Source organism: Parasteatoda tepidariorum, chromosome 1 (assembly GCF_982258835.1).
Source record: "Parasteatoda tepidariorum strain Cologne lab strain chromosome 1, Ptep-v5.0, whole genome shotgun sequence".
NCBI classification, from domain to species: Eukaryota; Metazoa; Arthropoda; class Arachnida; order Araneae; family Theridiidae; genus Parasteatoda; species Parasteatoda tepidariorum.
In genome coordinates, this window is record NC_141755.1 from 124,328,805 (window position 1) to 124,356,473 (window position 27,669).

Below are 27,669 nucleotides of genomic sequence, written 5' to 3' on the forward strand. Positions count from 1 at the left end.
CAATAAGATGAATCTAGAATTGAAGTCACTAATTTTACCTTCAAGTGATTCTATTGCTACTTTACATATATTTTTTCTATTTTCCCAGTTGTGTATAGAAACAATGCTGAACTTTTTTTAATGTATTATTATGGTATGTATTTTTTTAACAGTGCTTTTTTTCTAATCAGGCTTCAAAAACTGATGATAAAATTTTATAAAATGCTACTGTCATTGAAACGTAACTTTTTGCAGTAAGATACATTCATTAAATTAATAATAATCATACTAGTATTTTTTTTTCATAGTAAGATACATTAATTAAAAACAGTGAAAAGTCATTTATTTAAATTAAAGTTACTGATTAAATTTGTACTGTGTGCAACAAAAGTGTAGGCAGGTGCACTATATAAATTATTAACTAATTTATATTCTGGAAGTATTATAAATTGATAGATATTACAAAAATAAATTGCCGAAAAGTTTTCGTTTTTTTACTAATTTCCACATCCACCTCAAAAAGTTCAACAGCCACAATCTTAGCTTGGAAGAAACTAGATTTTAGTAATCGATATGAAAACCTTTTTAAATTAATTGAGACACACAACAACCATGTTGTTGGAAGAGCTTCTAGTAATGATGATCTCATTCTAGTAAACATTCTGTTTAAAGTTTAGGTCTAGACTTAGTGTGGTTAGTCTTAAATTTTTAGATCTGAGCATTATTCTGTTGAGATTAGGTCAGGCCTCAGTCGAAGATTTATGCATAGAGGTGGATCTTAAGTGTAGTACCAGAGATTCGACAATCACTCAGAAACGCTTAACTGGTTTGGCCATTATGTTTTTGAAAATAAATTATAAATTTGCAAAAAATAAATTTTCAGGCAAATAAAAGACTAAAATAGGTGATGTAAAAAAGCAAACTCTTTTAATCAAATTGTTTCAAAAGATTTCTGTTATAAAATAAATAGCCTATACAGTCTTTCATTCAGATGAAAATAACATGTTGAATATTTACAATTAGTTTTTTGTGATTTTTGATAAATGACAGTAGTTCAGTAAAAAATGTTGAATCTTCTTGGAATCTTTTTCTTCTTCCTGAAAACATTTATTAAAAAAATTACAAAGCATTATAATAAATGAAATTTTCATGATTTAGAAATTTATTGATTGCTGTATTAATGAGATAAACTTTCGAATGAAATGACATTATTATTATATTAGTACCTAGTTTCAAAAGCACAATTTATTTTAATATTGCATAAATATTGAAGTATCTTAAAAACTGCTTTTTCTTAAAGAGTGATATTTTTTTAATAAATTGGTTAGTTTAGCTATTCTGAAAAATAATTGTCAATCTACAATAAAAGTAAGGCAGAAGGCTACACTATGCCAAATATTAAAAAAGAAATGTCTATATATTTTTGATTAGCTTGTTAGTCTTTTTCGCAGTATTTAATTATTATCAATTTAACTGAATCGTACATTTAAATGTACTATAAACTGGGTATCTGCTAAATCTAGGAGTTTTTAAATGCATCACTTCTCACAAACACTTACATACAATATTAGTACTCAATAGAAGGCCTAATGCACGTAAAACTTAAAACAATATTGTTTTTTCTGAGCAATGCTTTGCACATTTTTATAATAATAATAATGCATGGATTTAGAAATATTTAATAATGTTACTTAAGATCATTTACAAAGCTAACAATTTTTTATCTGATAAAATTTAAATATGCTATTTTTAAAAAAGGTCAATTCTGAGAATGATGTTAATTTACAAGCATGAAAGTGGAGAAAATATTTAAAAAAAAGCTGAACTTTTACTACACAGACACTGGGAGCCATTATGGATCAATGGATAGAGCGTTTGTCTTCCAATGCGGTGAACAAGGTTCGAACCTCAGTCGATACGAATTCTGCATTTGGCTTGCACCGACCATAGTGCTGACGGGAAATATCCTCAGTGGTAGATAGACCATAGGTTAGAGTCCCCTTGCCGTCAGGATAACCCAAGGGAGGTTCTCGTGGTCTTCCTCTCCATGCAACGCAATTGTGGGTTAGCTCCATCAAAAAGTCCTCCACAAAGGCAAATTTCTCCCAATACTCGATCCAGGAGTTCCCTTGTTTTCTGGATAGGTTCAAAATGACAAGACTATGGAGTTGAAGATTAGTAGTCGTACAACTCATACAATTGTGTTGGCTGTTCGACGACGGTTATAAAATAAATCCCAGACACTGGGATGTGGGGAGAGAGGCAGTGTTCTATGCGTTAAAACAGCTTACTTTCACCTCAGTATCTTCTGATAGATAGTTACTAACAGTTTTAGTCACTTTGACAGTTTTATTTAACCAATCAAACTTAAATTTATTTTTCTCAGCAGCATCGATTGTAAGCACTTTGCATTCATTAAAATACAATCATCTTGCGATGCCCCAAAAATAAGAGCTGGTGGAGTTGAGAGAAGTAGAGTATGGATGCACAAATTCAATACAAGTCACATCAAAAGGAGGAAAACCCCGCATCAAATATCCACGACCGAAACAGAACTGCTTAGAACTCGACAAGCAAGAACCTCCTCCTTTCCGGTCTACGGCGGAAGTTGCGGTTGTCGAGGTAGAGGCGCAGCTTCCGAAGCTCTACCCATTTTCTCCTGATGATCATTCTTTTTCACGAGGCTACTGCAGGGAAAAAAAGTTCGTTCCCAGAACGGCTGTCATTCGGGCGGCTCGGGTTTTGGCAGTTATGGGTGAGGGGTTCCGTAATAATTGGGTACCCAAAAAATTACGTTTTTGAAATGTTGTCGAAAGTTTTAAAAATTGGAGAAAAAAAAGCGGGTTTCTGCTTTTTGCAAAAGTCTTACATCCCTGTAATTTAGGTGCAAAGAAACAAAAGTATCAACATCATTCCATGTACTATTAAATAACCTATACATAAAAAAAAAATGAAATAAAACATTTTAAACCGGAATTAAAAATATTAACTTCAAAAATTTTCCAACTGAAATCATGTTTAATATTAGGTTTTACTAAAATATTTAATATTCATAAGGTTTAAACCATTTAGTTGAATAAATAACAAATATAATTTCAATAGAACTATACATAAAAAATAAAAATGTATTAATTACATGTTTATTATGTTATTTTGTATTATGTATAAGAACACTCTTACAACATAACACAAAAACTTTAAATTATCCCCTCTTTATCTTTCTTTCTTAACATTATATTTATTAATATAAAATTTAATTAAAAAGAAAGCACAATAAATTGATATAAATATGTATATGCGCATCATGATGTAATAAATCATGATGTGTGACTTTTAAATCATGTGAATACGAATTGCAAATACATGATTTTTAAATCGCACAACTACAGATTATGATGTGTGATTTTTAAAAAATCACACAGATGTAGATCGCGATTTTTATATCACAGGAATGCGGATCACAATGAGGGATTTTCATTCGCTTGAATATGAATTCCACTGTGTAATTTTTAAATAGCGTGAATTGAAATTGCAATGTGTGATTTTTGAATTGTGCAAACATGGACCACGATGCGTGACTTCTCAAACGAAAAAAAAAATGCAGATGGTGATGAGGGATTTTTAAATCACATGAACACAGATCATGAAGTGCGATTTTTTAAAAATCGCATGAATAAAGATCGCTATATATAATTTTTAAATCATGTCAATAGAAATCGCAATTCAGCATTTTCAAATTGCGTGACTAAGGGTCCAATACCCAAAATCCATGATGAACTGGGATTTTTCATGACTTTTTAGCATTTAACCACTGAAAACCATGACTTTCCATTATTTTCAATAACTTTCCAGGTGCTCAGATGCCCTGTATAAAAGAAATGTTAATGCAATATTATTGAAAATGTAAAATGATATGAAATGTGACAAGCATGTAATGTAATGGCAGACTTTTTAATAATATTTCAACTATAATTCCATTTCTAAATTTAAACTGATTAAAAACTTATGTTTCTTATAAATTCAAAAGAAAAAAAAAATTTAAATCACAAACCAGATTTTTTAGAATTTTTTTTAAAAGCAAAAATAAAAATTTCACTAACTTTGTGTTTTGTGAAGAATAAACAAACCTTGAGTAAAATCCCATTTATTTATGACCTGTTAATCATGGTTTCACTCAGTTCCCACAGCATTTTAGACAAGTCTTCTGAAGCACTGGTTTGGCTTGGTTTGCACTGGTAACAGTTATTAAAGTACATCCCTCCTACTCCACCTAGTTCATGGGCTGTTGCACAATATATAGAAGTAGCAGCAGCCTGTTGCTAGAATACATTTTGAAGGAACAATTTTGTAAATAAGATTGTGTGAAAAATAAAGAGAAAAATCATGTCTTAAAAGGAATAAATTTTAAATAAAGTGATGAATCGAAGAGGTTTTTTAAAGAAAATTTGTCCCTTTTTAAGGGAAATGTTTTGTGAAGGGTCTCTCCTAAGGGGTGCGTAGCCAAATCTTTCATTGGGAGTTTTGCAGTTAGATTGTGGGTTTCCACACGCGTTTTGTGAGATTGCATATACCATGATTGCCGTATTTATATAGAAAAAATAGTAAAAAGAAAATGATAATCGTTTCACTGTCGTTAGGAAAGTATCACCTAGTGTTTTCCCTTGTTTTAAAAACTATCATACAAAGAGTAATATTTAACATTCTACATTTGCCCGTGATAACTCAGGGGAATAGTAAACTGACGGTAAATTAAATGCTTTTTAGGTATAAAAAAATTTAAATTTCCAAACTAAACTTGTGTATTATATTTTGTTTTAGTTCCTTGCGTTTATTAATAAAATTTAAAAAAAAAAACATGTTGATTTCTTGAAAATTTTTTTTTTTGAAAACTAGCAACAGAAAGCGGTTAAGAATAATTAAAAGTGTTATGTTGTTTAAATAAGTTTCAATAAGACGAATATCAGAGATTTTATCATTAAATATTTACATGTCACAAATATTTATTGTATGCCCTTAAAGGGATCAGATAATGCTGATGATTTACGTAATGATAATCACATTTTTTTTATGTCTTATTTATTTTAAAGAGTTACAATATTTTTATCACTCACCAAAGACTTAGTAAAAGGTCGAATAAGAGCAAAGAGAATTCTGTAAAACCACCAGTTTCGGGATAAATAACTGCTGACCACATTTCCTGGGTGAACGGCGTTCGAGAAGACTCCTTTTGAGGACAAGCGTCGATTCAATTCATTGGAGAATAATATGTTACACAGCTTTGAATCATTATATGCCATGATAGAATAGAACTTGTCTGGTGTTTTGGGAGAAAGATATGCCTCCGAAATATTCTCCTTCGTTAAAAAAGAGAACCTGTTTTAATAAATATAATTAAATTATCATAGGGTAGTTTGAAAGTAATGTCGCACTTTCATATAGGGTTAGACAATTTAAATATTTTCCCATAACCTAAAAAGATAATGGTTGCTTATTGGCCAGAAGATAATGTAATTAACAAAGATAATGCAACCAAGATGTAGAGTAGTGTATAAAACAGAAGCTTACAGAGATATTTGGAAAACAGGAAGGAATCACCCTAAATAATATGTGATTTATGTAACAGGGATTTTTGTTTTTGAGTCTACTTTTCAAATTAATATTTTAACTAACCAATTGGGGACATTTAACAGGCTAAATTATTAAACACACACTCTTAATTATCAGGTGATACAGCTTTATTGTGACTGAAAGAGCAGCACTTGTTCTCGTTCCTGTATCAATGGGTCAACAGTGTAATGCAATACGTTAAAAATAAATACAAATAGAAAGTATATAAAATATCTCTTGAATAAATACCCCATTTCATGTACGTTTAAATATAAAAGTACAGTAGAGAACCATTTATCCGGTATCCAGATAACCGGGAAAAATTTTGAACGCCTTTCCCGCCATTTTAAACTAGAACGATTATGAAAAAAAGCAGAAATTGAACTCATCCTTGAAGTTGAGTAGAGGAAAATGTAAGGAAGGGGAGAATTTTTTCCCCCGTTTACCCAGAGAAACGTCATTTCCTCCGTGACCTTGAAGGCAGGGAAGGGAGGAATGTTTTATTTTCTCCTTTAGTCCGTCAATCAAGCTCAAGGGTGTGGCATGCTGATTTCGTTTTCTGTTTGATTTACGAGGGGGTGGGGAAAATGCATTGCATGCATATCAGTGAACAAAAGATGAAAGAGAAAAATATATTTATCTATTTGACATCGATTAATAAAAATAAAATCTTTTTCTTCTGAATAAATTTTCATTTATTGGAAGTGCGGTATCATTTGCAAGTTTTTATTGATGTGGAATTACATCTGCTGTAATTAAATATTGTGTTTTTATCAACAAAAAAAAAAAAAAAAAAATTAGGAGAATTGTTTATTAATTTAAACATAGGATTATTTTATGAAGCAGATTGCAGTTTTGTTTTTCTGATTCCACTACGTTTGATATTTTTTTCTTTTCACGATAAATTTCGCACTTAATAAATTAATTCTTTTCATTCATAAATGTTATCAGTTTTTTTTTTTTTTAAAAAATTCCGTTGATCTTGCCTTGTTCCGGGTTTTAATATTTATGCTAGTGCCTTTTTTAACTATCGTTTCGGTTCGATAATTTTCAAGTGTTTTTTAGATTAATAAGTTTTCCTTTTATTTTATCGTTTCCCCCGTATAATTAAGTATGAAATATATTGCGTTATTTTACCATTGGTTTTGTTTATATTAGTTAATTTAGGAATTGTAATTATTTTTAAAAAATAAATAGGAGAATTTTGTATTTTTTAAACTTGTTTTTCTTTTCTAAACTTGCAAATTTTTTTATTATTTTAAATATTATTTTTCTACCATTTTTTTTTAGTACTTTTAGGAGTACTTTTCTTTTTTCTCTTACTTTATGCATTACACTTTTTCCTTGTAATACGGGTTCGATAAAACATCGATTACACTACAACGATTCAAAAACTACAGTGTGTCTCATAATTTGATCTCATTATTATAATACACTAATATAATAAATATTCTATATTTATATAATATGTCGTCTAATTTAACCATTTGACACAGGAACGTAAACAAGTGTAAACCGAGAAGAAACAACGGAGCTGAATAGTATCACCTGATAATTAAAAGTGTACATAGAATCTGTCTAATAATTCAGCCAGGGATTCTAAGTTCTTTCAAGGGTTTTCTAAAAGGAAGTTGCACAACACCAATTTCATTAAAAATTTCCAATGCTTTTCATGCAAAACCATGGATGCCTCTAAGTCAAAGAAAAGTTTAAAGGTACAGTGCACTCCTGATTATCCGAGTTAATCACTGGGACAGGTCGCACGGACAATCCAAAAACACGGATAATCCGAAAACTCCTTTTATTAAAGAAAAATTCAATATCAGTATAAAAAATATAAAAATTACTGACTCTTGCATGCATAACATCAAACTAGGAATTTTCCTTATTAAAAAATGTGTAATGAGTCTTCGCCGTATATCGATAAACATATTTTGCGAACCGCATTAATGTCACCGTAATCAAATCCTCCCATATAATCTGATAAAGTTTCCACAGAGCAGCAGAATGAGAAATTGTATTTCATTCACTACATATTCTGCATCAGTTACTATCATTATTATTTAATTTAACAACATAACGATGTCTTCATCAGTCAAATACTGGAAGACAAGCTCACATGCATCACTTTGAAACCAATCTTCTAAATTTTCTTCATCAAGAATTTAGAAACCTTAGATTTCTTTTGCTTGTTCGAGAATACTGTTATCATATTTTTCTTGAACATCTGAAGAAGATTGTTCATCAAGCGGTATGATCTTTCTCCAAGATCATGATAACGTAGACGATTTTAACTTTGACCAGGCTGCTGTTATTCCATATACTTCAATCCAATAACGAATATTGCTTCCAAAAATTTGGTAGTGTTATAACTTCATGAATCAATTTTTTTTTTAATCTTGAAAATGTTTCTCTTTATATTTTTTGTGTGACTCCGGAATGAGCACGGATAATCCGCAAACCGGATAATCCGCGCACGGATAATCGAGAGTGTACTGTATTTTGAAGGAAATCCTCTTTCATGAATAAGCAATGTCCTTAGATTGTAGGATATATTTATTATAATTTCAAGCATTCCTGATTCTTTAAATTAAAGTACATAATTTATTTTAGAAGTATTTTGCTTCAATATTAAAAAAGTAAATAAATGCATCAGCACTTTATTTATCAGCCAAATTTAAAAATTGTGCAATTTCTGAGTCCAGGGGTGATTGTGAGCCCAAGTCAAAATTCAGGAAATGAGATTTCTTGAGTTAAAAAAAACAGTTAAAATTTTTTTTTCAATTTAAACAAGGTTTTTTTCCCCTTTTTCTCAATATTTCTTAGTTTACTTAAAATATATTTAAAATTTTACACATACCTATACCATTTACACATACCTATGATGACCTGGAGAAGTAATTAAAATTTACAAATATGTCTTTCTTTCTTGAGTTTACGATTATAACAACTATTTACTGATAAAAAATGAATATTAATCATGAATATAAGTTTATAAAGTATCTCTCTGGCTCTCCCTTACAAACAAATAAAATAAAATGTGTTTTTAAGTTCCACCTTTGAAAATTTGATTTCCAGAAATTTCTGTGATCAATGATTTTTTGAAACGTCTGGACCATCGATCTCCGGAAACTTCCAGATCACCAGTAGTGAAAATTCCGGAAATCAGGAGCACAATCAGCCCTGTGAGTCCCAAACATCGTTTTAACCATCTATTAAAATGCGATGCATAAAAAGTTTTCAGGACAGGTAAAAATTTAAATCAGGGGTCTGTCTAGGTTTTTATTAAGAGGTACTTATTTTGTGAAAATTAAAAATTATGTTAACAAACCAACACAAAAATATGATAAAATAAGAAAATATTTTCAAAAATTGTCACTACACATAAAGATCATTTATGACTGGTACATTTCTATAGATATTTCTCTCATATGTTCAAAAACAATTTTGCTATTGAAAAATTTTGGGCTTAAAATTTTATCCAAATTTAAAAATCCATAAAAATCATTGCACATAATTAAATTTCAACTCGAATTTAATGGAAACATACATTTAACAGTAATAGCAGTAAAAGTTATCTTCATTACGAGAACATTTTCGACTGGGTCATACAGAAAAAAGTTTCCCAGAGAAAAAAATATATTAAAGGTCTATTAATATAAATTTAGAATAACGTTTAAAATAATAGTTCGAATTTCGACTTCCCGTAAACTTTATAGAGCGACAGCTTTGTCATTTCATTTTAAAAAAACACTGCGCTAAGAAGCGCTTTTCTTACAAACCGTGTGAGAAGCAAATTCTTCTATTACGTCATAATAGCAAACCACGGGTGGGTTCCATTGTAAATTGAAACGCTCCAAGTTTATTGCTTTTACGAGGATACGACAACAAAAGTTAATTACACGCTCCTTTATAAAAGTATTTTGAAGTTGAATTTGCGAATGCGAAACGGTAGTCAATTTGGCCCTAGACAGACCCCAGTGTTCTTTGACCCCTGTCAATGAATCATTCCAAGGATCTCGATAATCTAAAAACTTTATTTCTTAAATATGAAGAGGGCAGGACATAACCCCATTTTTGAGTGCTCAAAGCATAATCTAGTCCTTATATTATGAAGTAAATGTTTCCAAAAATACCTATGACTTTCAGATGACAAAAGAACAATCCTGCAGGGTGAAGATTGAATGAGGATGGGTGTCAACAGCTTCACAAGATAGAAGTGTCCCAAATGGTTTACTTGAAATGTTTCTTCAAAGCCATCCTCTGTGAGGGAATGAGGAAGGCCAAAAACCCCAGCATTCAATATTAACATGTGAATGAGCCTGCAAAGAGATATTCCCTTGATATTGCTTTTCCAATCAACAAAAAATAAGCACTTTTTAGGCACTCCAAAACTATTTTTAAGCACTATATACATTAACAAGATGCAAAATAAGTTTCAAAGATTTTACATGATCACGATAAAATAACTAGTTTCTGACAAGGAACGCTTTTAAAATTCTGAAATTATTGCGACACACGAAACTTGAATCTTGCATTTGAGTAATCACTTTTTGATGCGTTCAAATTGCATGCGCACCATCCAAAATTCATGAGTTGTTTCGAACATTTTATCGGCTATTATTGTTAAAAACTTTTTCAATGCTTTTTTAAAAAAATCTTTATGTTGCTTTACATTAATATTATGATATGCGAAATTCAATTTATATCAGTTACTCCTTGATGCTGCTTTTTTTAAAATTGGCATTTCAAAGTTATTGCAACTAATACTCCCATGGTTTTATAAATCCAGATATTTTCATATGATATTATTTAGAAACAAGAAATTAGAACCACACATTTAAATGAATACTTTCTGACGTGCTTGACTTGGGCTAAATCCATGTGCCCTTTGGATATTTTTTTCTTTTTTGGTAGTTATTGATGGCTAATTTCCTCATGATTTTTTAAAAATCCTGATATTATGATAGGGTAAACTAAAGTCAAGCAACAATGTATTCACTATTTGACACGATAACTCTATTGTTATTTTTTAAATTAAATTTTAGGCTCTACTTCTAATTTGTACAGATATTTTTTAAAATCAATATTTTACTACCATATTATTCATTAAAACATGTGAAACTCGAAACATACATTTAATGAATCATTTCTTGATGTGTACGATTGCATTTCTTTGTAAATAGATATTGTTTTATCATCAATCTTTTTTCTGTTATCGCCGTGGATTTCAAGGTTTTAAAAATCTTTCCATTATTTTTGGGTGACAATAGTTTGCAAAGTGCGAAAAAGGATAAATATGCAATTTTTTTCAATATTATTTTATGCGTTGATTAGAAAAAAATTTATTAAATTGAAAAAATGTCCATTGCTTCTTTAAATATTATAAATCGTACTTTTATAATTAAAAATGACAGTCTTATTTATCTTTTATGTAAACTACAAATTAAAAAAAATCTACACATTAAAACAAATTTTTTGGACAATTTATTTTTTCAGCAATTGCATGTCTCAATCTAATATCCAGAGCTAAATATTTTCAAGAAAAATTAATAAAAACAAGATTGCAAACTTCAAAATCTTGTATTAAAATTTTTATTGAAAATGTTTAGTTTTAGCTAATTACACATTCAGTTCTGGCTTAACTAAATTAGAGAAAACAAGATTTCAAACTTGAAACAGGCATGAAAACAATTTTAAATAACTTACTTTTTCTCCACTTCAAACTTTTTGCAAAATTCTGAAACACTTTGTAAACTTGATAAATCAAGTGGTAAAAAATGTAAGTTGGAATTTGGCTAAAATAAATTAAAGGTAACATTTAATTGAATTGCCCTTTATACATATATGAAGTACTTGGGGGCAATATAATGATAAGTCACACTTTTTGTCCTTCTTAAACCAACCACAATATTATTTTGAGATGGGTATTTTACAAGGCTCTGGAATTTTAACTATATTATAATACTCAGGAGCATATTTTACATGAAAATTAAAGTGTTTTTCAACAAAAACATACTGAAAAAGTACAATCCTGAACAATTAAAGATGTGTCTTAACATTATATTGTCTCAAGCCATTCATGTTTTAATAATTTTGACAGATAACATCTTTATTTAATGCCTATTGTTGACATTTTTCTTTTATGTATGGAAACGGGGAATGGTGGCTAACACTAAAAATAGTTTGGAAAACATTTTGAAAGAACTTTGATTTTATATAGTAGAATAAAGTAAAGTATTGTGACTAAGTTCTTTCATTTGGACTTACATAAAAAAAAATGTAACAATAAAACATGACATTTAAATGTTTGGTAATTATTTTATGTGTCAAATTCAAACTATTATACTACTCGCAAAGGTTTTCGTAAACTGTATGAAGCATGTCTATAAAGGATTTGTCAAAAATAATGAACACCCATTTAGAAATTGAAGATTATAAATTTAAGGGTGTTGACAATTTAGTTTACTTGGGTTCTGTAATCAACAAGAGAACTACAGTTCTGTACAAAGAAGAACTATTATAGCCAATAAATGTTTTAAAGGAATTCAAAAATACATTAAATCTAATTCATAGAAAAACAAAAGTTTTCTTATATAAATTTCTTTTAAGATCAATTTTAACATATGCTCGTGAAACCTGGATCCTATCTCGTACGGATGAGGATATGTTGGGTACCTCTGAGAGAAAGGTCTTGAGAAGTATTTTCGGAGGAATTCAAAAAAATGGTGCGTGGCTTAGAAGATCAAATCTAGAGCTTTATCACCCATTTAATGAACCTGATATTATTAACTTTATTAAACGACAAAGAATAAAATGGGCTGGCCACGTTATCAGAATGGACGAAGACCGTACCACAAAAAGAGTTTTCAATGCCCACGAAAAAGAGGCAGACCAAATTTGAGATGGATAGATGGCCTAGAAAAAGACCTTTGGTCTTAAAAACTAATAACCGAAAAGTCTAGCAGGAAAAAGGTCAGTCGGGAAAACACTTCTTCAGAAGGCCACTGCCCACCCTGGGCTGTCGAGCCATTGATGATGATGAAAAGGAAAGAAATATTTTGATGTGCATGTTTATGAAACTGGTTTACTGAAACTCTTCAAGTTTTAAAATTCGAAACAAAGTTTGTCAAAAGATGGGAGTGCTAACTGAAGAAAAATTATAGAATAATGATCCAAAAAGGATATGGTGTACTTTGTGCTAGGTAGACTAAAGCAAAAATTAAAAAACGTGAATAAAGGAGAAATGGACATACTATAGTTTTGTTTATAGAATTGAAACTATAGCATGTTCCTTTCTGTATTTTAATTTGTGTGTTATTCCCATTCTTCCTTTTTGCTTTAGTATAGACAGGATATCTGCTACATTTTAACTTTTCAAATTCATGACTTAAGGAAGTTACTATTTTCTCCAACAAAAACACAACAATAAATTTAAAAAAGCATTATGATAACATTAATTGAAATGATAGGCATAACCAAAACTGCATCTTCATATCTAAAGATTTTAAATTTATAAAACAGACTTAAGAAAGAGTTAAAGCAATAAAATAGCTGGGGAAAAAATACAAAAACAAATAATTTTTTCCCCTTTTTTATGTAGAATTATATTCTAAAGATACTATTCTTGCTCATCCGAAAGGAAAGAAATACTTCTGATTTTTCTACTCTCATTTCGGAAAATAAAAAATTTGCCAATGACTGGCTTGCTTCAACTAGAATTTTAAAAAATTTAATTTGCCTTATAAAATTGTATTCTTTAAGATGATGCAAAAATTTTATGCTTTACAATTAAATTTTGTTCGACTATTATTAAATAATAAATTATTAAAAATCCTATTTTGCAAGGAATAAATTTTTTTTATAATTGAGTGAAAAAAATTTTTTATGGCCAAATGCGCAAAAAGTAAAACTAGGCAATTACATTAAGGGGTCTGAATTTTGAATTTGTCGAAAAAAGGCATGCTTATTGAGAGAAAGTACATTCCTGTGTTAGATTTCATAACCTAAAATATCGTCTGCATTAATTGATTAGTATATTTGAGGTTACCCTCTCGAACCATTGAGTCCTTTAAACGTGAAGATCCAACCATTAGATCAAAGGTTATTCAGGGTGGTTCGTTTTTTTCCCCTTTTTTTTGCACACTGTACAGTGTGTACATTTTTACATTTCCTCAGTTGATTTTAAGAATCTATCATTTTTATGACACATATGTGATTAAATTCATCATTTTCATTGCAACAGATTTCATTTTATATTAGCCTTTACAGAACTAAAGGAATAAAAAAAATCTTGTACAACAAGACATTACACGTCACAGTTTCGAACAATTTTTGAAACTCAAAAATAAGTGAAATTATGCAGATTACAAACTTTCCAAACCTATAAACTAATTCTTTTAGCAGAGACATTTTAAGAAGCATAATTATTTAAAATACTTACAATTTAAAAAAAAAAATTTCTGCAACTTCCAAAAAAAAAAAAAAAATTATATGCAGTGTTTTTATATTTGAAGTAATAAAAATAAAAGGTTTTGATTATTAAACTTTAATAAATAAATTTACTAATTAACGTACTTATATAAATGCTATTTCAAAATAGTAAAACATAAATGGTAAACATATTCAATCTTCTTTTTTTTTCGTAATTTTTATTTTAAAAAGATAAATATTGGTTCAGCAAACTTAGGAATTTCTGATTGATATTTTATCTTTATTCTTAATATACAGGAAATTGATAAAAATGCTGTGCAAATTTTATTGACCTCTAATGATAATTTAAATTAAACATAAAAAATTACAATTTCTAGACAAATTAAAATTACTTTACAAGGGAAAGCTCAATTTAAAGAGCAACTTCGATTGAGTAAAAACATGTTGCCCTGGGATGTCCCACTAAAATTTGACTTCTAAACTAACAAAACCTTCCAGCCCATGTTGGATTCTATCGGAGAGAGTTAAAATTCCATTGAAGCTTAATTTAGTTACAATGAACACTTCCTTCGCTAGTATTTAAAAAAAAAATGCTTTTTTACTATAAAGTTAGTTTCTTCTAAGAGTGGAAACTGGTTTCTTCCAATCTAAGTGAAAGAAACTTTTCAAAAAAGAAATATTAAAAATGGTTTATAGTAATTGATAGTATTCATTTCTAAACTATTTAACACATTATTTTTTAAACAAGTGAAAATTAAAAAGCAAACAATTGGGTACTTGTGTTTCGAGAAGAATATAAAACATACACATACAGGTGATCTATGTTGTCAGTGCCAGTAGATCGTAAATAAACAAAATGGAGGGTCAAAGTTGAGCCAAGTTCTTCCACATGAGTTAGAATGTTAATGAATGTGAAGTTAATTAAATACAGCACCGTATCGCACATTGAATTTGTTGAAATAAAATTATTTTTTAGATTTATTATTTGGTAATGCATTTTATTATAACACGCAGTATATTTTTGTTTTGTGTACCTGGCAACTTTGATGCAAAATTAGTTTGTTTGGCTTTGTGTCAAGTAAGAAATATAAGGTGAAAGAATGTTTAAGAAGGATTATAGAATGCATCACATAGAGAATTGATACTTGACAGGGTGAATCAACTCTAAATAGAATGTAAAAAACAGTTGCTAACGTAAACAAAGCCACGTTTTAACAACCAATCAGGCTCGAGATACCCACACCATGTCACTTGCAGGTATCCCATTGAAAAGAGGAATAAATTTAAAGAGTTTCTTAAAACAATTGTAGTCAATGTTTCAAGTAAAGGAGAACCCAATTCTATGTAAAAAGTTACAATATTGATTATTGAATTATGTAAAAAGTTAAAATATCGAACATAATTAACAAATTACATAACTACTAATACTAATCACATGTTGAATTCACAATTGCGAATATTTATAATAAATTAATGATAAGCATAAGCTCTTACATGATACAGATGATTTTCTGTCTAAAACTAAAATGGTTTAAAACTCAACTGCATAATACTACATTAAAAATTATATATATATACATATATATATATACATATATATATATATATATATATATATATATATATATATATATATATATATATATATATATATATATATATATATATATATATATATATATATATATATATATAATAATTTTGATCATATTAATTTTTATAATCAAATGCTGGTGACACGGATATTCAAACCAACTCTTAAATAATAAAACTAGTCAATTTTTTTTAAATGAAAGTAGGAGTGAAAAATTAATTTTATAGTACTAAATTTAATTATTTGTTTAAATTAAAACTATTTTTATTATACTTATCTCTTAAATATTGTATAGGTATTGTATCTGTTTCTTTTTGTTTAGTTTTTTTTTCTTCCAATTAATTGAGTTGCTTTTCTGGCGGCACTGGAAGAAATAGGTTTCTTCCACAAAAAAATCTTAACACTGTATAAAATAAATTTTAAAAAAATATAAAATAATAATTGCTTTAACTAACTTTTGTTTAAAAAGGTTTTGTATATTGCTTGTATCTGCTAGTTTTAAAAATTAAAAAAAAAAGAAAAGAAAACACAGTTGTTCTAAGTGTAGCATAGTTGATTTATGAAAAATTATTACTCAAGACAAAAACTTAAATAAAATTTATTACAAACCCTTTCTTTGCATATTTGTTCAATGGCAGCTTTAGCTTTATCCTTACTTCTACAAGCAAAGTAAACCTCACAACCATGATAAGCTAAGGATCTAGCAGTTTCAAAACCTTAAAAAAACAGAATTTCTTTTTAAAATTTTTGTTTTATTTATTTAAAAACATGAGAAAAAATTTGAAAAATATAAAGGAACAAAATTAGAGAATTAAAAAATATATTTTTTCTAAACATTCAAAAAATTGCATTGTGTATAAATATTAAGAAAAAGTTTCGGAAATCTCCTCTGAAGAGATTTGAAAGATTCATTTGAACTATTTAGTTTATTTCTTTATTTTTATGTAATTTTCATCCCAATTACCTTAAATTTGTATTAATCATAATTTTTATCTAATTTTAACGGCATTTTTTTCTAAACAATTAATTATCAAAGGTTTTTTTTTATTTTTATTATTTCCTTTGAAATTTACATATCTATCGCCTTAAACTTAGCATAAAATTAACATCTCTAGTACCTTAATCTTTAATTTGCCAAAATTTTAAACTTATTTTATTTTATTTAAAAAAAAATAGTCAAATGTCATATTTTTTAAAAAAAATAATTACTTAAACTATTTTTTTAATATACATAATTCACATTCCTCAACTTTAAATTAAAATAATTCTTTAATTTATGATCATGACTTTTAAAGTTAAGCAAAGTGTTTTTTTAAAAAAAGATTGCTAACTATTACCTGTTTCCCTAAACTTTTAATATGATACAGAAATGAATTTCATTCTAGAATACAGTACCTATACCACAATTAGCTCCTGTTACTATAGCAACTTTGCCACCCAAATCTCTCCCATGCAATATTTGTAAAGCAGAGGTACTTGCATCAAATCTCTGTCTGATATCGGTTGGAGATTCATTTTCTTCAACAGCAAATGCCAATCTAGGATCTGTGTAAGTTGTTTTGTGATTTAGATGGCTAAAAACAGAAAATCAAATTAGGTTTAAATTGAAAAAAAAATTAAAATTGCCAGAAAAAAATTTAATTGAACAGTCACTTGATTTAGGACAAACTTTAACTCACAGCATGTTAATACTTAGTCGCAATAAAAAAAAAGTATTTACACTAATGTTAATCTTTATTTTGTTAAAAGCAAGATAAACTTTCTAATATTAATGCTAGTTAAAAAAAAAAGCAGTTACAATTGTGAAAAATTGAATAAATAAAATCGGAAATACTTTACATTATAAAAATAACTTAAACCTGCAAATGTTATGTATTCATTTGGTACACTTCACAAACTATAAATACAGTGAACTCTCGCTACTACGATATCCGATACAACAATAACTCCCCCTATTACAGTAATGTTTCAGGGTCACGATGAACTTGCATATGAATTAATGTAATCCATCTCTGAATATTGCGATATTCTCTGAAGTAATAAACCCCTGTAAAACGATTTTTTTCCAAATAATGTTAAAAAAAATCTTATTTTATCATATTTTGCCTCCCCCCCCCCTCCGTCTTTTCTGAGAAGAGAAGTCTCACTGCTGATTATGTTTTATTTCTTTTCACCACAGTGAATGGATTTTGTATTCAGATTTCAATACCCCATCCTTGATGTACATAGACGACCACCCCTTCTTAAGATTTTCTCCCTTATCTTTTAAGAAGTCATAGATGTAACATTCCTATCTGATTTCATATTTAACCACTCTGCAAATTAAATTTTTATATAATATATATATAGATTTATAGTTAATATATATATAACGTTTAAATAAAAATCTTATTGTGTTCCCAAAGTATGTAGGCCTTCGCTAATAACAATATATCCCACTACAACAATATATTTATTAAGTCCCCAAAATAGTGTTGTAGCATTTTTGTTTACTGCATTTTTGTTACCATCTTTTTTAATAATTTCTCTAATTGTATGAATGTTATTTCAAATATTCCTTATAAGAATTCAAATGGTTGTTCAACCTCTGTAGACACCTGCAGAAGGTGATCAAAAGGTCATTTTAGTTTTATAACTAGAAAATAATTTTAGGGAGATTTTTTTTTTTTAATTACTGGCAAGGCATTTTTTTAGCCCAATTTACTATGCTTTCAGTTCGCATCCTCAAAAGCACAAAGAAAATGCACGCTGATAACAACTGGTTTCCTAGATAGCCAAATAACTACTGGTTATCTACTTTTTAAAAAAAAAATTGAAAAAAAAATTTTTTTAGAGGACAAGATTTTTCTTTTTTATTTTGGTGAAAGATCTTATGCCATTATTTTCAATGCATAAAACTTCATAATCTCAAAATAAGTAAACAAATAAAATAAAAACAGGTAAAGTATCTATATATTTCATCAGGAAGAAAATTTTATTTAAAAATATTTGTAGAGTTTCTAAAGAGACTGCCAAAATAATAATGTGAACTTTATTAAATATTTTTTCTGTTCAATCATAGTTTATAATAAAATTGACTCATTTTTCACATTTACTTTTCAAACAATCTATAAGTCATGTCAATCAGGCAATATTTCCACAATATTTTACAAAATATTGCTAAAGATATGAAGTACTTGGAAAATTTTTAAAAAATAAAATAAATAAAAAATAAAAAATTCTGAGAAATGAACAAGCAAAATATATACTTTTGAAAATATTATGTATAGATACTATCTAGACCAGTGTTTCCCAAACTTTTGACTTTTGAGTACCCTTTCTAAATTTTTCGTAACATTGTGTACCACTAATAAAAAAAGGGAATAAATTTTTTACTATAAAAAAACTGCACAAAAGTTAAAAATCACAACTGGCTGTTGACACCACTAATTAACTGTTAACTCTGCAAAAAATAGGCAATAGAAAAATTCGTAATCGTAAACTTTTATGGCTAACTTTGTTTTTAAATAAAATTTTTTGAAATTTTCGCTTGTTGCAAGATATTTAGCATAAGAACGCGTACCCCCTCTGAACTCTTCCTGTACCCCTGGGGGTACGCGTACCACACTTTGGGAAACACTGATCTAGACAGTTGCATTTTGAAATGGAGGTTTATTTGACTTTTTTTTGGGGGGGGAGGGGGGAGAGATGGCCACACCTGCTCTTGAGAAGTTAAAAAAAGACCCTATTTGTGAGTTAGGAACAATATCTATCTCATACTGATAACTAGACAACCTTTTTTGGATAAAAAAGTGGAGGGCTGGAATCTCAATTCAATAAGAACCAAATTATTTTCCTCAATTTAATCGTTCAATGAATTAACAAATTCGTCTTTAAGATACAAGGTTTGGGAGAGAGATAGATTTGGACATTTGTTGATAAACATTAATGATTCCTTTTACTAAAAGGAGTAAATAGAAAGGTAAACTTTGAAAGACTTACTCAACGTAAAATACATTTCCATCGTCACTTATTTTTCTTTCCCATCCGTGAGGCAGCTCTAATGAAATATATAAAATTATTATGAATTTTATATACACTATTTTTATACTTATGAATTTTATACTCTGATTTATCAACAGAAGCATCAGGCCGGTCAACAGAGCGTCGGGCCCGTGAGTTCGATCCTAGCCGGCTGAAGACGTCTGTGCTAAATATGTCCTTCAAATTCCCATAACAAATCAATACTTCCGGGGGTACTGGATCGGAGATGGATCATGCTCTGGTTCACGTCAAAATAAGGATCTGGTGAATATGTCCTCCCTGTAAAACGTGCTAATACAAATATTTTCAGAAAACTATTTTGTGGGGTATTCTGTATTGCAACATATATATCCCCTTGGGGAGGGATAGCCTGGTTGGTAGGGCACTGGGTTCATGTCCAAAAGTCTGTGGTGTAGTAAATGGTGACTGATGCACGTTAAATCTGTCGAGTCGCAAAGTCCTCTATGTTCCCATAACAAATCAATACCTCTGAGGATACTGATCCAGGAGTTTACTTGTTTTTTGGATTGGTTTAAAATTACAGTTGTACATTAGTAGTTGTAAACACAAAAAAATTGGGTCGGCTGTTCAACAACGGATATAAAATAAAATATATCTCCCCTTAATACTGTCCAATAATATTTATACTGGACCACGTATTATATTACTGGGTACCCCACCAGAGGAAATACTTATATGCTTATTAGGGGGCCTACAATGTGTATGTATATAGTACAATCATCTTTAATTTAATATCACACTTCTCCCCTCCCCCTAACTATTCCCATTAAGGAGCTTATGCAAGACACTGCATGAAATTGTGCTGATAAAGAATTGAGGTGGCGATGACAAGAATTGTGCTTGCTACGAATTGTGCTTACGATGAACTCTGCCCACAACGAATAGTCGGGGCAAAGAGTTGTGCCCATTGGAAATTGAGAAACAGATTTTGTAAAGGGAATCATCATGAGCTGATGTTAGCAGAGCGTGATTATTTCTAACAAACAGAGAACGATAAAGCTTTACGTTTATTTAAAACATTAATTTAAAGAAACCTCATAAACCATATATTTACAAGTGCTCACAGTATAGACAGAGAAAAGAGTTGCGTAAACTAAGAACCAATGTAGTACGGACAAGTTGGTTTATTCAAATTTACAACAACCTAAACAATGCCGTCTGCACATGACTTGATAATTAGATGCAGTTGCGAGTTAATTTGTACCTGTGAAGAAATTAAGAATATCGGGCAGCCGAGGCAACACACATCACGGACTGACCTTAAGGACATCATCGGTTAAATATAAATACTAAAACAGAGGACAAAAAGTTTAGAACTCGTTTGCATTTCGAACTGTGACTCCGACAAATTGTGCATGACAAGCTGTCCCACCATGTATTCATGCGACATGATCTAAAATGTCATGCCTCATATATCACACTTTAATTTCAAAAGTAATAATAGATTACTAATAACTAAAAAAATTTTAATTGATGATAAGCTCACCAGCCAAAGAATGAGTCACCCTAGAGCGTAAGCACCAATGAATCATAGATGACACACTGATGCCTTTATTCAAATGAAGCATGTGGTCGAGGGCACCGATGACCAAATGAAGCATTTTATCCTGACTGTGTGCAAGGTCACGTTCAAGCCAGAGGTGGATCTGTTATGTTTTGGGGGTGTTTTTCTTATTATGGATTAGCCCTCCCCCCCTACTGAGGTGGACATTAACATGAACCAACGAGTTTATTTAAACATTCAGGATCACCAGGTGTCAACATCTTCATTGAGAGTCGATACCCTTATTCTTCAAGATGACAACAGCTAAGTTCATCAGGCTGGAAGAATATGTGACTGGTTTTATGAACACTAAATTACATTTCGACTGGCCCGAAAAATCACCTGACTCGAACCCCATAAAAAAATTGTGGGACATGTTGGAACAAAGGGTAAAACGCCGAAATCAGCATCGTCGCAATTTGGTGGATTTGTGCAATCAAATCCTCAGTGAGTGGCTGGATTCAATGTACCTGCAAAACCTTGTGGATTCACTTCCTATCTGAATCCAGGTGTTAGTCAAATCCAGAGGTGGTGTTACACATTATTAAATTATGTCTTTCATGATTTCTCGCAGGGTGACTAATTTTTTGTCCGGTGTGCTTATATAGTGCATAGAAATGAATATTAAAAAAAACTGACCTCCAGACACTTTTTTCTTTTTTCCAGTTCTGGGATGAGACCATTGAGTACTTTTAGAAACATGACTGAAAAAAAAAACACTTATTTTGTACTAACAGTAAGTGAAAGTTTAAAATAAATATATAGTAAAAAAGATATTTTAGTCTAATTACAAGAAAAGTATTGGATTGAATTACACCAAATATCAGATGTTTATTATAACCAAGAAAAATATGCTTTGGAATTAAGAAGAAAAATAAATATACTGTTATGTTTCAAAATATTATTCAATCACTATTCAATTAGAAATTGATAATTAAACAGATGAAATAAATAAAATTATTAATTGAAATATTTGAAATAGAGGTGCTTTTGCAAAAAAGGTGGGCATTAAAAAATATCTTGACACATTGGCAAATACAAAATCTGTTTCTGTTTAATAATAGATAAATTATTCCTCAGTGTAAAACAAAAAGGTGATAGTTTGTCATTTAACAAAAATTAAAAGACAAAGTGCAAAAAATTATTATACATAGTATCTAAAAAAATTTTTTTGCCTATATTTTAATTTATCAAAATGAAATTTATAGCAGATTTATAAATTTTTTCTAAGGAAAAATAATTATATTCTTATATAGATCCTTATACAACTAAAACAAAATTCGATTGAACTACTGGTCCACTCAATTTATTCGAAAAATGTATGTCTCCTGATTCAACTGTAACATAATGAATGTTTCGTGTCACATAATCAGCAAGATTGACTTCAATGGTTAAATTCGATCGAACTATTTTTGACTAATCGAAAAGTAGATATTCTCTGTTTAATAGCAGTGGAATACTAAAATTATTGCAACCGTGGTTGAACAGTAGACACAATTTTGGGTATATGACTACCAATGTTTAACTCCGTAGCCTTGTCATTTTAAATCCAATCCAGAAGACAAGGGAACTCCTGGATCCAGTAATGGGAGAAATTCACCTAAATGGAGAACTTTTTGATGGAATTAACCCGCATTTGCCTCACATGGAGATGAAAACAATGAAAACCTTCCACTGCTAGCCTAACGGCAAGAGGACTCTAGCCCATGATTTATCCTACCACTGGGGATATTTTTACATCAGCACTGTGGTCGTTTCAAACCGGCTGCAGAATTTGTATCGACCAGCCATCGCTGGGATTCGAACCCAGTTCACCTGATTGGAAGGCGAATGCTCTATCGTCTGAGGCCACTATGGTTTAACGGCAGTGGTAGAGAGAAAACAAGGGAAGGGGATAAAAATATGAAAACTTAGTTATATGATCCTTTGTAAATTATACCCTGATTGAACAATGACATACTAGTTTTTAATTAAGAGATATTTGAAATTACTCAATAGCATTTATAATGTAATTTCAGGATCCAAAAGTATGATTCCATCTTCATCATTAGTCGCTTTTTAATCACGTTTGTTATTTATTACTAATTCTTTAGCAGAGATCTGTCTAGGTTTTTTTAAGAGGTACCTATTTTGTGATAATTTAAGCATAACCTGTGGGAATTAAAAACTATATATTAAAAAATAAACACAAAAATATAGCAAAGTAAGAAAAAATTTTAAAAATTTGTCACTACAAATAAAAATCCTTTATGACTGGTAAATTTCTATGTATTTTTCCCCATACATTGTCAAATACATTGTCATATACACTGTCAAATACAAAATCATTGCTATTAATAAAAAATTTTGAGCTAAAAATTTTATCTAAACTTCAAAATTCATAAAAATTACTGTCCATAGTTAAATTTCAGCTTGAGTTTAATAAAAACATGCATTTAACTGCATTAAAAGTTATTTTAATAATGAGAACATTTTCAACTGGGTCATACAGAAAAAAGTTTTACAGAAGAAAAGAATGAGGTATGAAGAAAGACTTTGAGGTACCTACTAAGTTTTTTAAGACATCCTTTAACAGAAAAGTACCATAAAAACTAATATCCTGAGGTTAAATGAAGTGAAGATAAAGTAAAATGTTTTTGCAAACTTAAAAGTAATAGTTGTTTTAAAATGTAGTACTATCTGTTTCTATCAAACATGTCATTGAAATCAATTATTAATCTAAAATGTTAGCAATAACAAATATGATTAATCAACTCACTTGGCATAATAAACTTTACCATCTAAAGTGGCACGTTCTTCCCACCCTGGTGGCAATTCATCTTCACTATCAGTTTCTGGCAAGAAAGCAGACATCACCACCAATAAAACATTCCTCTAGTCTTGACGCTGTAATTTATAGTCTTATGAAAATATACAAACAGTACAGAAAAAGGAAACTCTTTTATGTTATGACAGGGAATTTTGATGAAACGTTTCAACAAATGTATGGAGCTGAAAATTGAGGCGTACATTCAGTATGTAAATTAATTACTAGAAGCAAATAAAGGTATTTATCAATTTTGCCAGCACAAGTGACAAATTTGCCTATAAAAAAACAGTAGATTAAATTTTTTATTTATTTTTAAATTGAATAAAATTCCAGATTATTACAATGAAAGCAAGATGGCGACGGGATTGGTTTGTTCATTGAGAAAGGAATATAACATTTCTGTAATTTTTAAGCCCCTATTTATTAATAAATATGATATACATATTTGAAGGTCTAAAGCAAGAGTTACAGAACAAATATTTCACATACAATTATAAATTGATAATAATTTAAGTATAAAGCTTTACAATAATTAGTAATGTTAAATACTTGCTTTTAATACGAGTTATTGCTTTTTGGCGGCAATATTTTACAATTTAATTGACAAGAACTAAACTCTCAAAGTAATCTATTATATCATTATTTTATATGTTCTGACTGGGTACCCAAAATTTTAGCCAAAGGATAATTATTAGCTATTATAAATATGAAGTAATTTTAAATTAACATATATATAAAATTACAAGCATTCCAACAATTATGTTCTTGAATTATTTTAACATTAAACTCCTTTAGTTTTGAAAATTACTGCTAAAAATCCAAATTCTGTAGTTAAAAATTTTAAATACTTATAAATAAAAATGTGTCAAATTGCAACTTACTATTACAATCTAAGAATATGCAGCAAAAAATTTTATGCCTAACAATTCCCAATTTTTCAACTATTATTAAATAACAATGAAATGCAGTAAATAATTATTAAAAATTATAATGCATGTAGAAATATCTTTGGATAAAGGAATTAAATAATTGTATATAAGAAATTTTCGATTTGCTACAAGACATGGGAAAATACACAAATAAAATTAACAGTACGAGGCCCTAACTTTCGTCTGCTCTCCTGACTAAACTATTTTTTGCATATTGCAGTTACCCTTCCTATCTGATTAGCTGTTATTGCTGATTTGAGAGAAAGGTCAGAGTGACATTAACAATTATATTATTTTTGAACACATTTATTTTCTTATTTTTTATGGAAAATTTTTAAAAAATTTCTGAAAAAGTAGGACTCTAACTCACCAAATATTAAGGGGATCTGGACTTCTCGCACCCCCCACCTGCAACGCTCACGATATATATAAATAAAAACATATATAAAATAAAGGCATAGGGTCTTAGATTGAAAGAATAATAATTAATTACTACTTTCTAAAAAATTCAATACAATACAATTATTTCTTTACTGCCAGCCTTCATATGTTTTAAGGATGTAAAAAAAACTGTTCACAATTGAAATTTCAAAAGTTGAATGAGAAAATGGAAAGTCCCCTAGCAAAAAGAAGCAAAGTTATACAGTTACAAGGACTTTTATTTCAAACAAGTTAATGTTACCGTCCCACTCGAAATTGTTTGAAAATTATATATATATTTTTTTATTCATTCCAAAATTTATTCTAGATATATTTTAAAACATGCTTAAGGTACATTTTGGAAGAGTTTATTTTTACATCCTTATTTGCTTAAAATAAATTACTCAATCATTAAGATTTAGAGTATTTATAGTGTCATAGTAAACGGTATTTCCATCACATATCCTTAACCTTGATACAGCTGTTAACAAATTAATGGAACATAAATAATAATAGTTAAATTGTTTCTCATTTTAGCTAAAAAGCAATAGCATGCTTCGTCCGTGATTTCAATTCTGTAAATGGCGAAATTATTGAGTATCCTTAGAACAATAAAACTCTTATCCTCTTCTGAAGAAACAGAGGAAAAATTTGTATTCATAGTTTCTGTAAAAAGTATGTTAATCTTCTCGCTGCGAATTTTTTTTAATATCAAAATAGTTTAAAAAATTGTATTTTTTATCACATATTTGAAATCAAATGATGATTCCGAAAATCGCCCGGCTTTGGAATTTTTTTACAAATTTCAACCTTTAGTATTGGCTGTTTAACAAAAATAAGGTATTTTCCTGATGACAAATTACACTATAATAATATCTTGTGAATGATGCAAGAGTTAAAAAATAATTTTAACAAAAGTAAATCTTTAATACATTTTTTTTAAAAAAGGCTTCCTTAAAACGCATACATACAATCTTAAACAATAAAATTGTGGTTGGAATCTGTTCATTACAAAGCGAAGCAAGCAGTTGTGGTTTTTGAGTTGCTTCGATTTGTAATTACTTTTCACAAACCAAACAAATAAGTATATTATTACACACATTGGGGCATAAAATAAAAATAAATTTTTTGAAAAACAGACATTGAAATAAATAATTTAAAAATAACCTTGCAGGACAATTTTTTCAGCGAGTTCTGAGTCGAATGAGGAGGCTCTCTACTTTTTCCTTTTTTCGCTTGTGCTTTGCAGGCTTGCTTTCTCAATTTAGGCTTATAAGCCTTTGTCAAACCTTGAACGGATAGAACATCCCAGTAGGGTTGCGACGGGATTCGAACCCGCCACCTCCACACTTCACACTGCGTTTGACGGGCGATACCGTTCGACAAGGGAGACCCCTCTGTGCTGTGAGATAGTTGAGTTAAGGATGAAGAGTTGAGATTGATGATGATGATGGAGGACTGAGGATACCAGATGATCAGAATAGAGAAAATTTATACTAATTCAATGCAAAATTTGGTAGGTTGCAGGTACTTTATTTACGTCGCACTAGAGCTGCACCTTGGCCATGAAATATTTGCACAATGGGCTATTGGCGACGGTCTGGGCAACATCCCTGAGGATGATCCGAAGATATGGCATCACTGGCTGCGGTCAGTGTGCGGGTGGGTGACCACTTGGATCAGCCTGCGTAGGGACCGAGGGTGTGCGGTATCGGTCCTCGTTAAACTGTGCTACCGTAAAGTGCTCGACTTCGCACGCAGGCCGTCGGGCTACCGAAGCGGAGGTACCATCCCCTCCGCAGAGGATCAAAATTGTGGTGGCATGTCTTCGGATCATCCTCCGGGATGTTTCCCAGACCGTCGCCAATAGCCCATTGTGCAGCTCTAGTGCGACGTAAATTAACAACAACAACAGCAATTTTTATACTCTGCAGGGGATCCCCTTATTTGAGGATCATCCTTTGGGAATCATCCCTAACGCAGGGGATCCCCTGCTTTGGTAACCCGACGAACTGCGTGCAAAGTCGAGCACTTTACGGTAGAACAGTCTAAAGAGGACCAATACCACGCACCCTTGATCCCTACACAGTATGCGGGTAGGCAACCACTTTGATGAGCCTGCGTAGGGACCAAGAGTGTGATGTATGTGTATCGATCCTCATTAGTCTTGTTATCAAAGCAGGGGAGCCATCCCCTCGGATTCTCAGAGATCACCGTCTCCAATAGTCCATTGTGCAGCTCTACTGTGACGTAAATAAAGTACCTACCTACCTAAGACCTTCACTTCTGCGTCATTACCTGCGTTACACCC

The 27,669-nt window shown here is 30.0% G+C and overlaps 1 protein-coding gene across 9 annotated transcripts; it reads right to left on the reverse strand.

Moving 5' to 3' along the window:
- Positions 1 to 880: 880 nt before the first annotated feature.
- Positions 881 to 26,759, reverse strand: Wwox (WW domain-containing oxidoreductase). 9 transcript variants are annotated; one of them, XR_006226330.3, is made up of 12 exons: positions 26,526 to 26,757; positions 23,959 to 24,086; positions 21,840 to 21,904; positions 19,595 to 19,652; positions 17,009 to 17,187; positions 16,223 to 16,329; positions 11,296 to 11,384; positions 9,723 to 9,908; positions 5,091 to 5,352; positions 4,107 to 4,298; positions 3,740 to 3,844; positions 881 to 1,076 (listed from the first exon to the last, which is right to left on the reverse strand). XR_006226330.3 is itself a non-coding variant. In XM_043052301.3 (11 exons), the coding sequence occupies exons 2-10, from the start codon at positions 24,051 to 24,053 to the stop codon at positions 4,128 to 4,130; spliced, it is 1,212 nt and encodes a 403-aa protein (XP_042908235.1). In that variant the 5' UTR covers positions 24,054 to 24,086; positions 26,526 to 26,759; the 3' UTR covers positions 881 to 1,076; positions 4,080 to 4,127. The 9 variants fall into 9 exon arrangements, 8 of the variants coding, with proteins under 8 accessions (XP_042908235.1, XP_042908237.1, XP_021002283.1 ...); XM_043052301.3 differs by lacking the exon at positions 3,740 to 3,844 and having other exon boundaries at positions 4,080 to 4,298; positions 26,526 to 26,759; XM_043052303.3 differs by lacking the exon at positions 3,740 to 3,844.
- Positions 26,760 to 27,669: the final 910 nt, after the last annotated feature.

Bases quoted from the DNA above. Each gene is read 5' to 3' on its own strand.
- Wwox (XM_043052301.3), bottom strand. From the start codon at position 24,053: ATGTCTGCTTTCTTGCCAGAAACTGATAGTGAAGATGAATTGCCACCA. The intron at 21,905-23,958 runs GTGAGTTGATTA...TTTTTTTTTCAG, and splicing joins GGTAAAGTTTATTATGCCAA to TCATGTTTCTAAAAGTACTC. The intron at 19,653-21,839 runs GTCAGTTTTTTT...ATATTTCATTAG, and splicing joins AAAGAAAAAAGTGTCTGGAG to AGCTGCCTCACGGATGGGAA.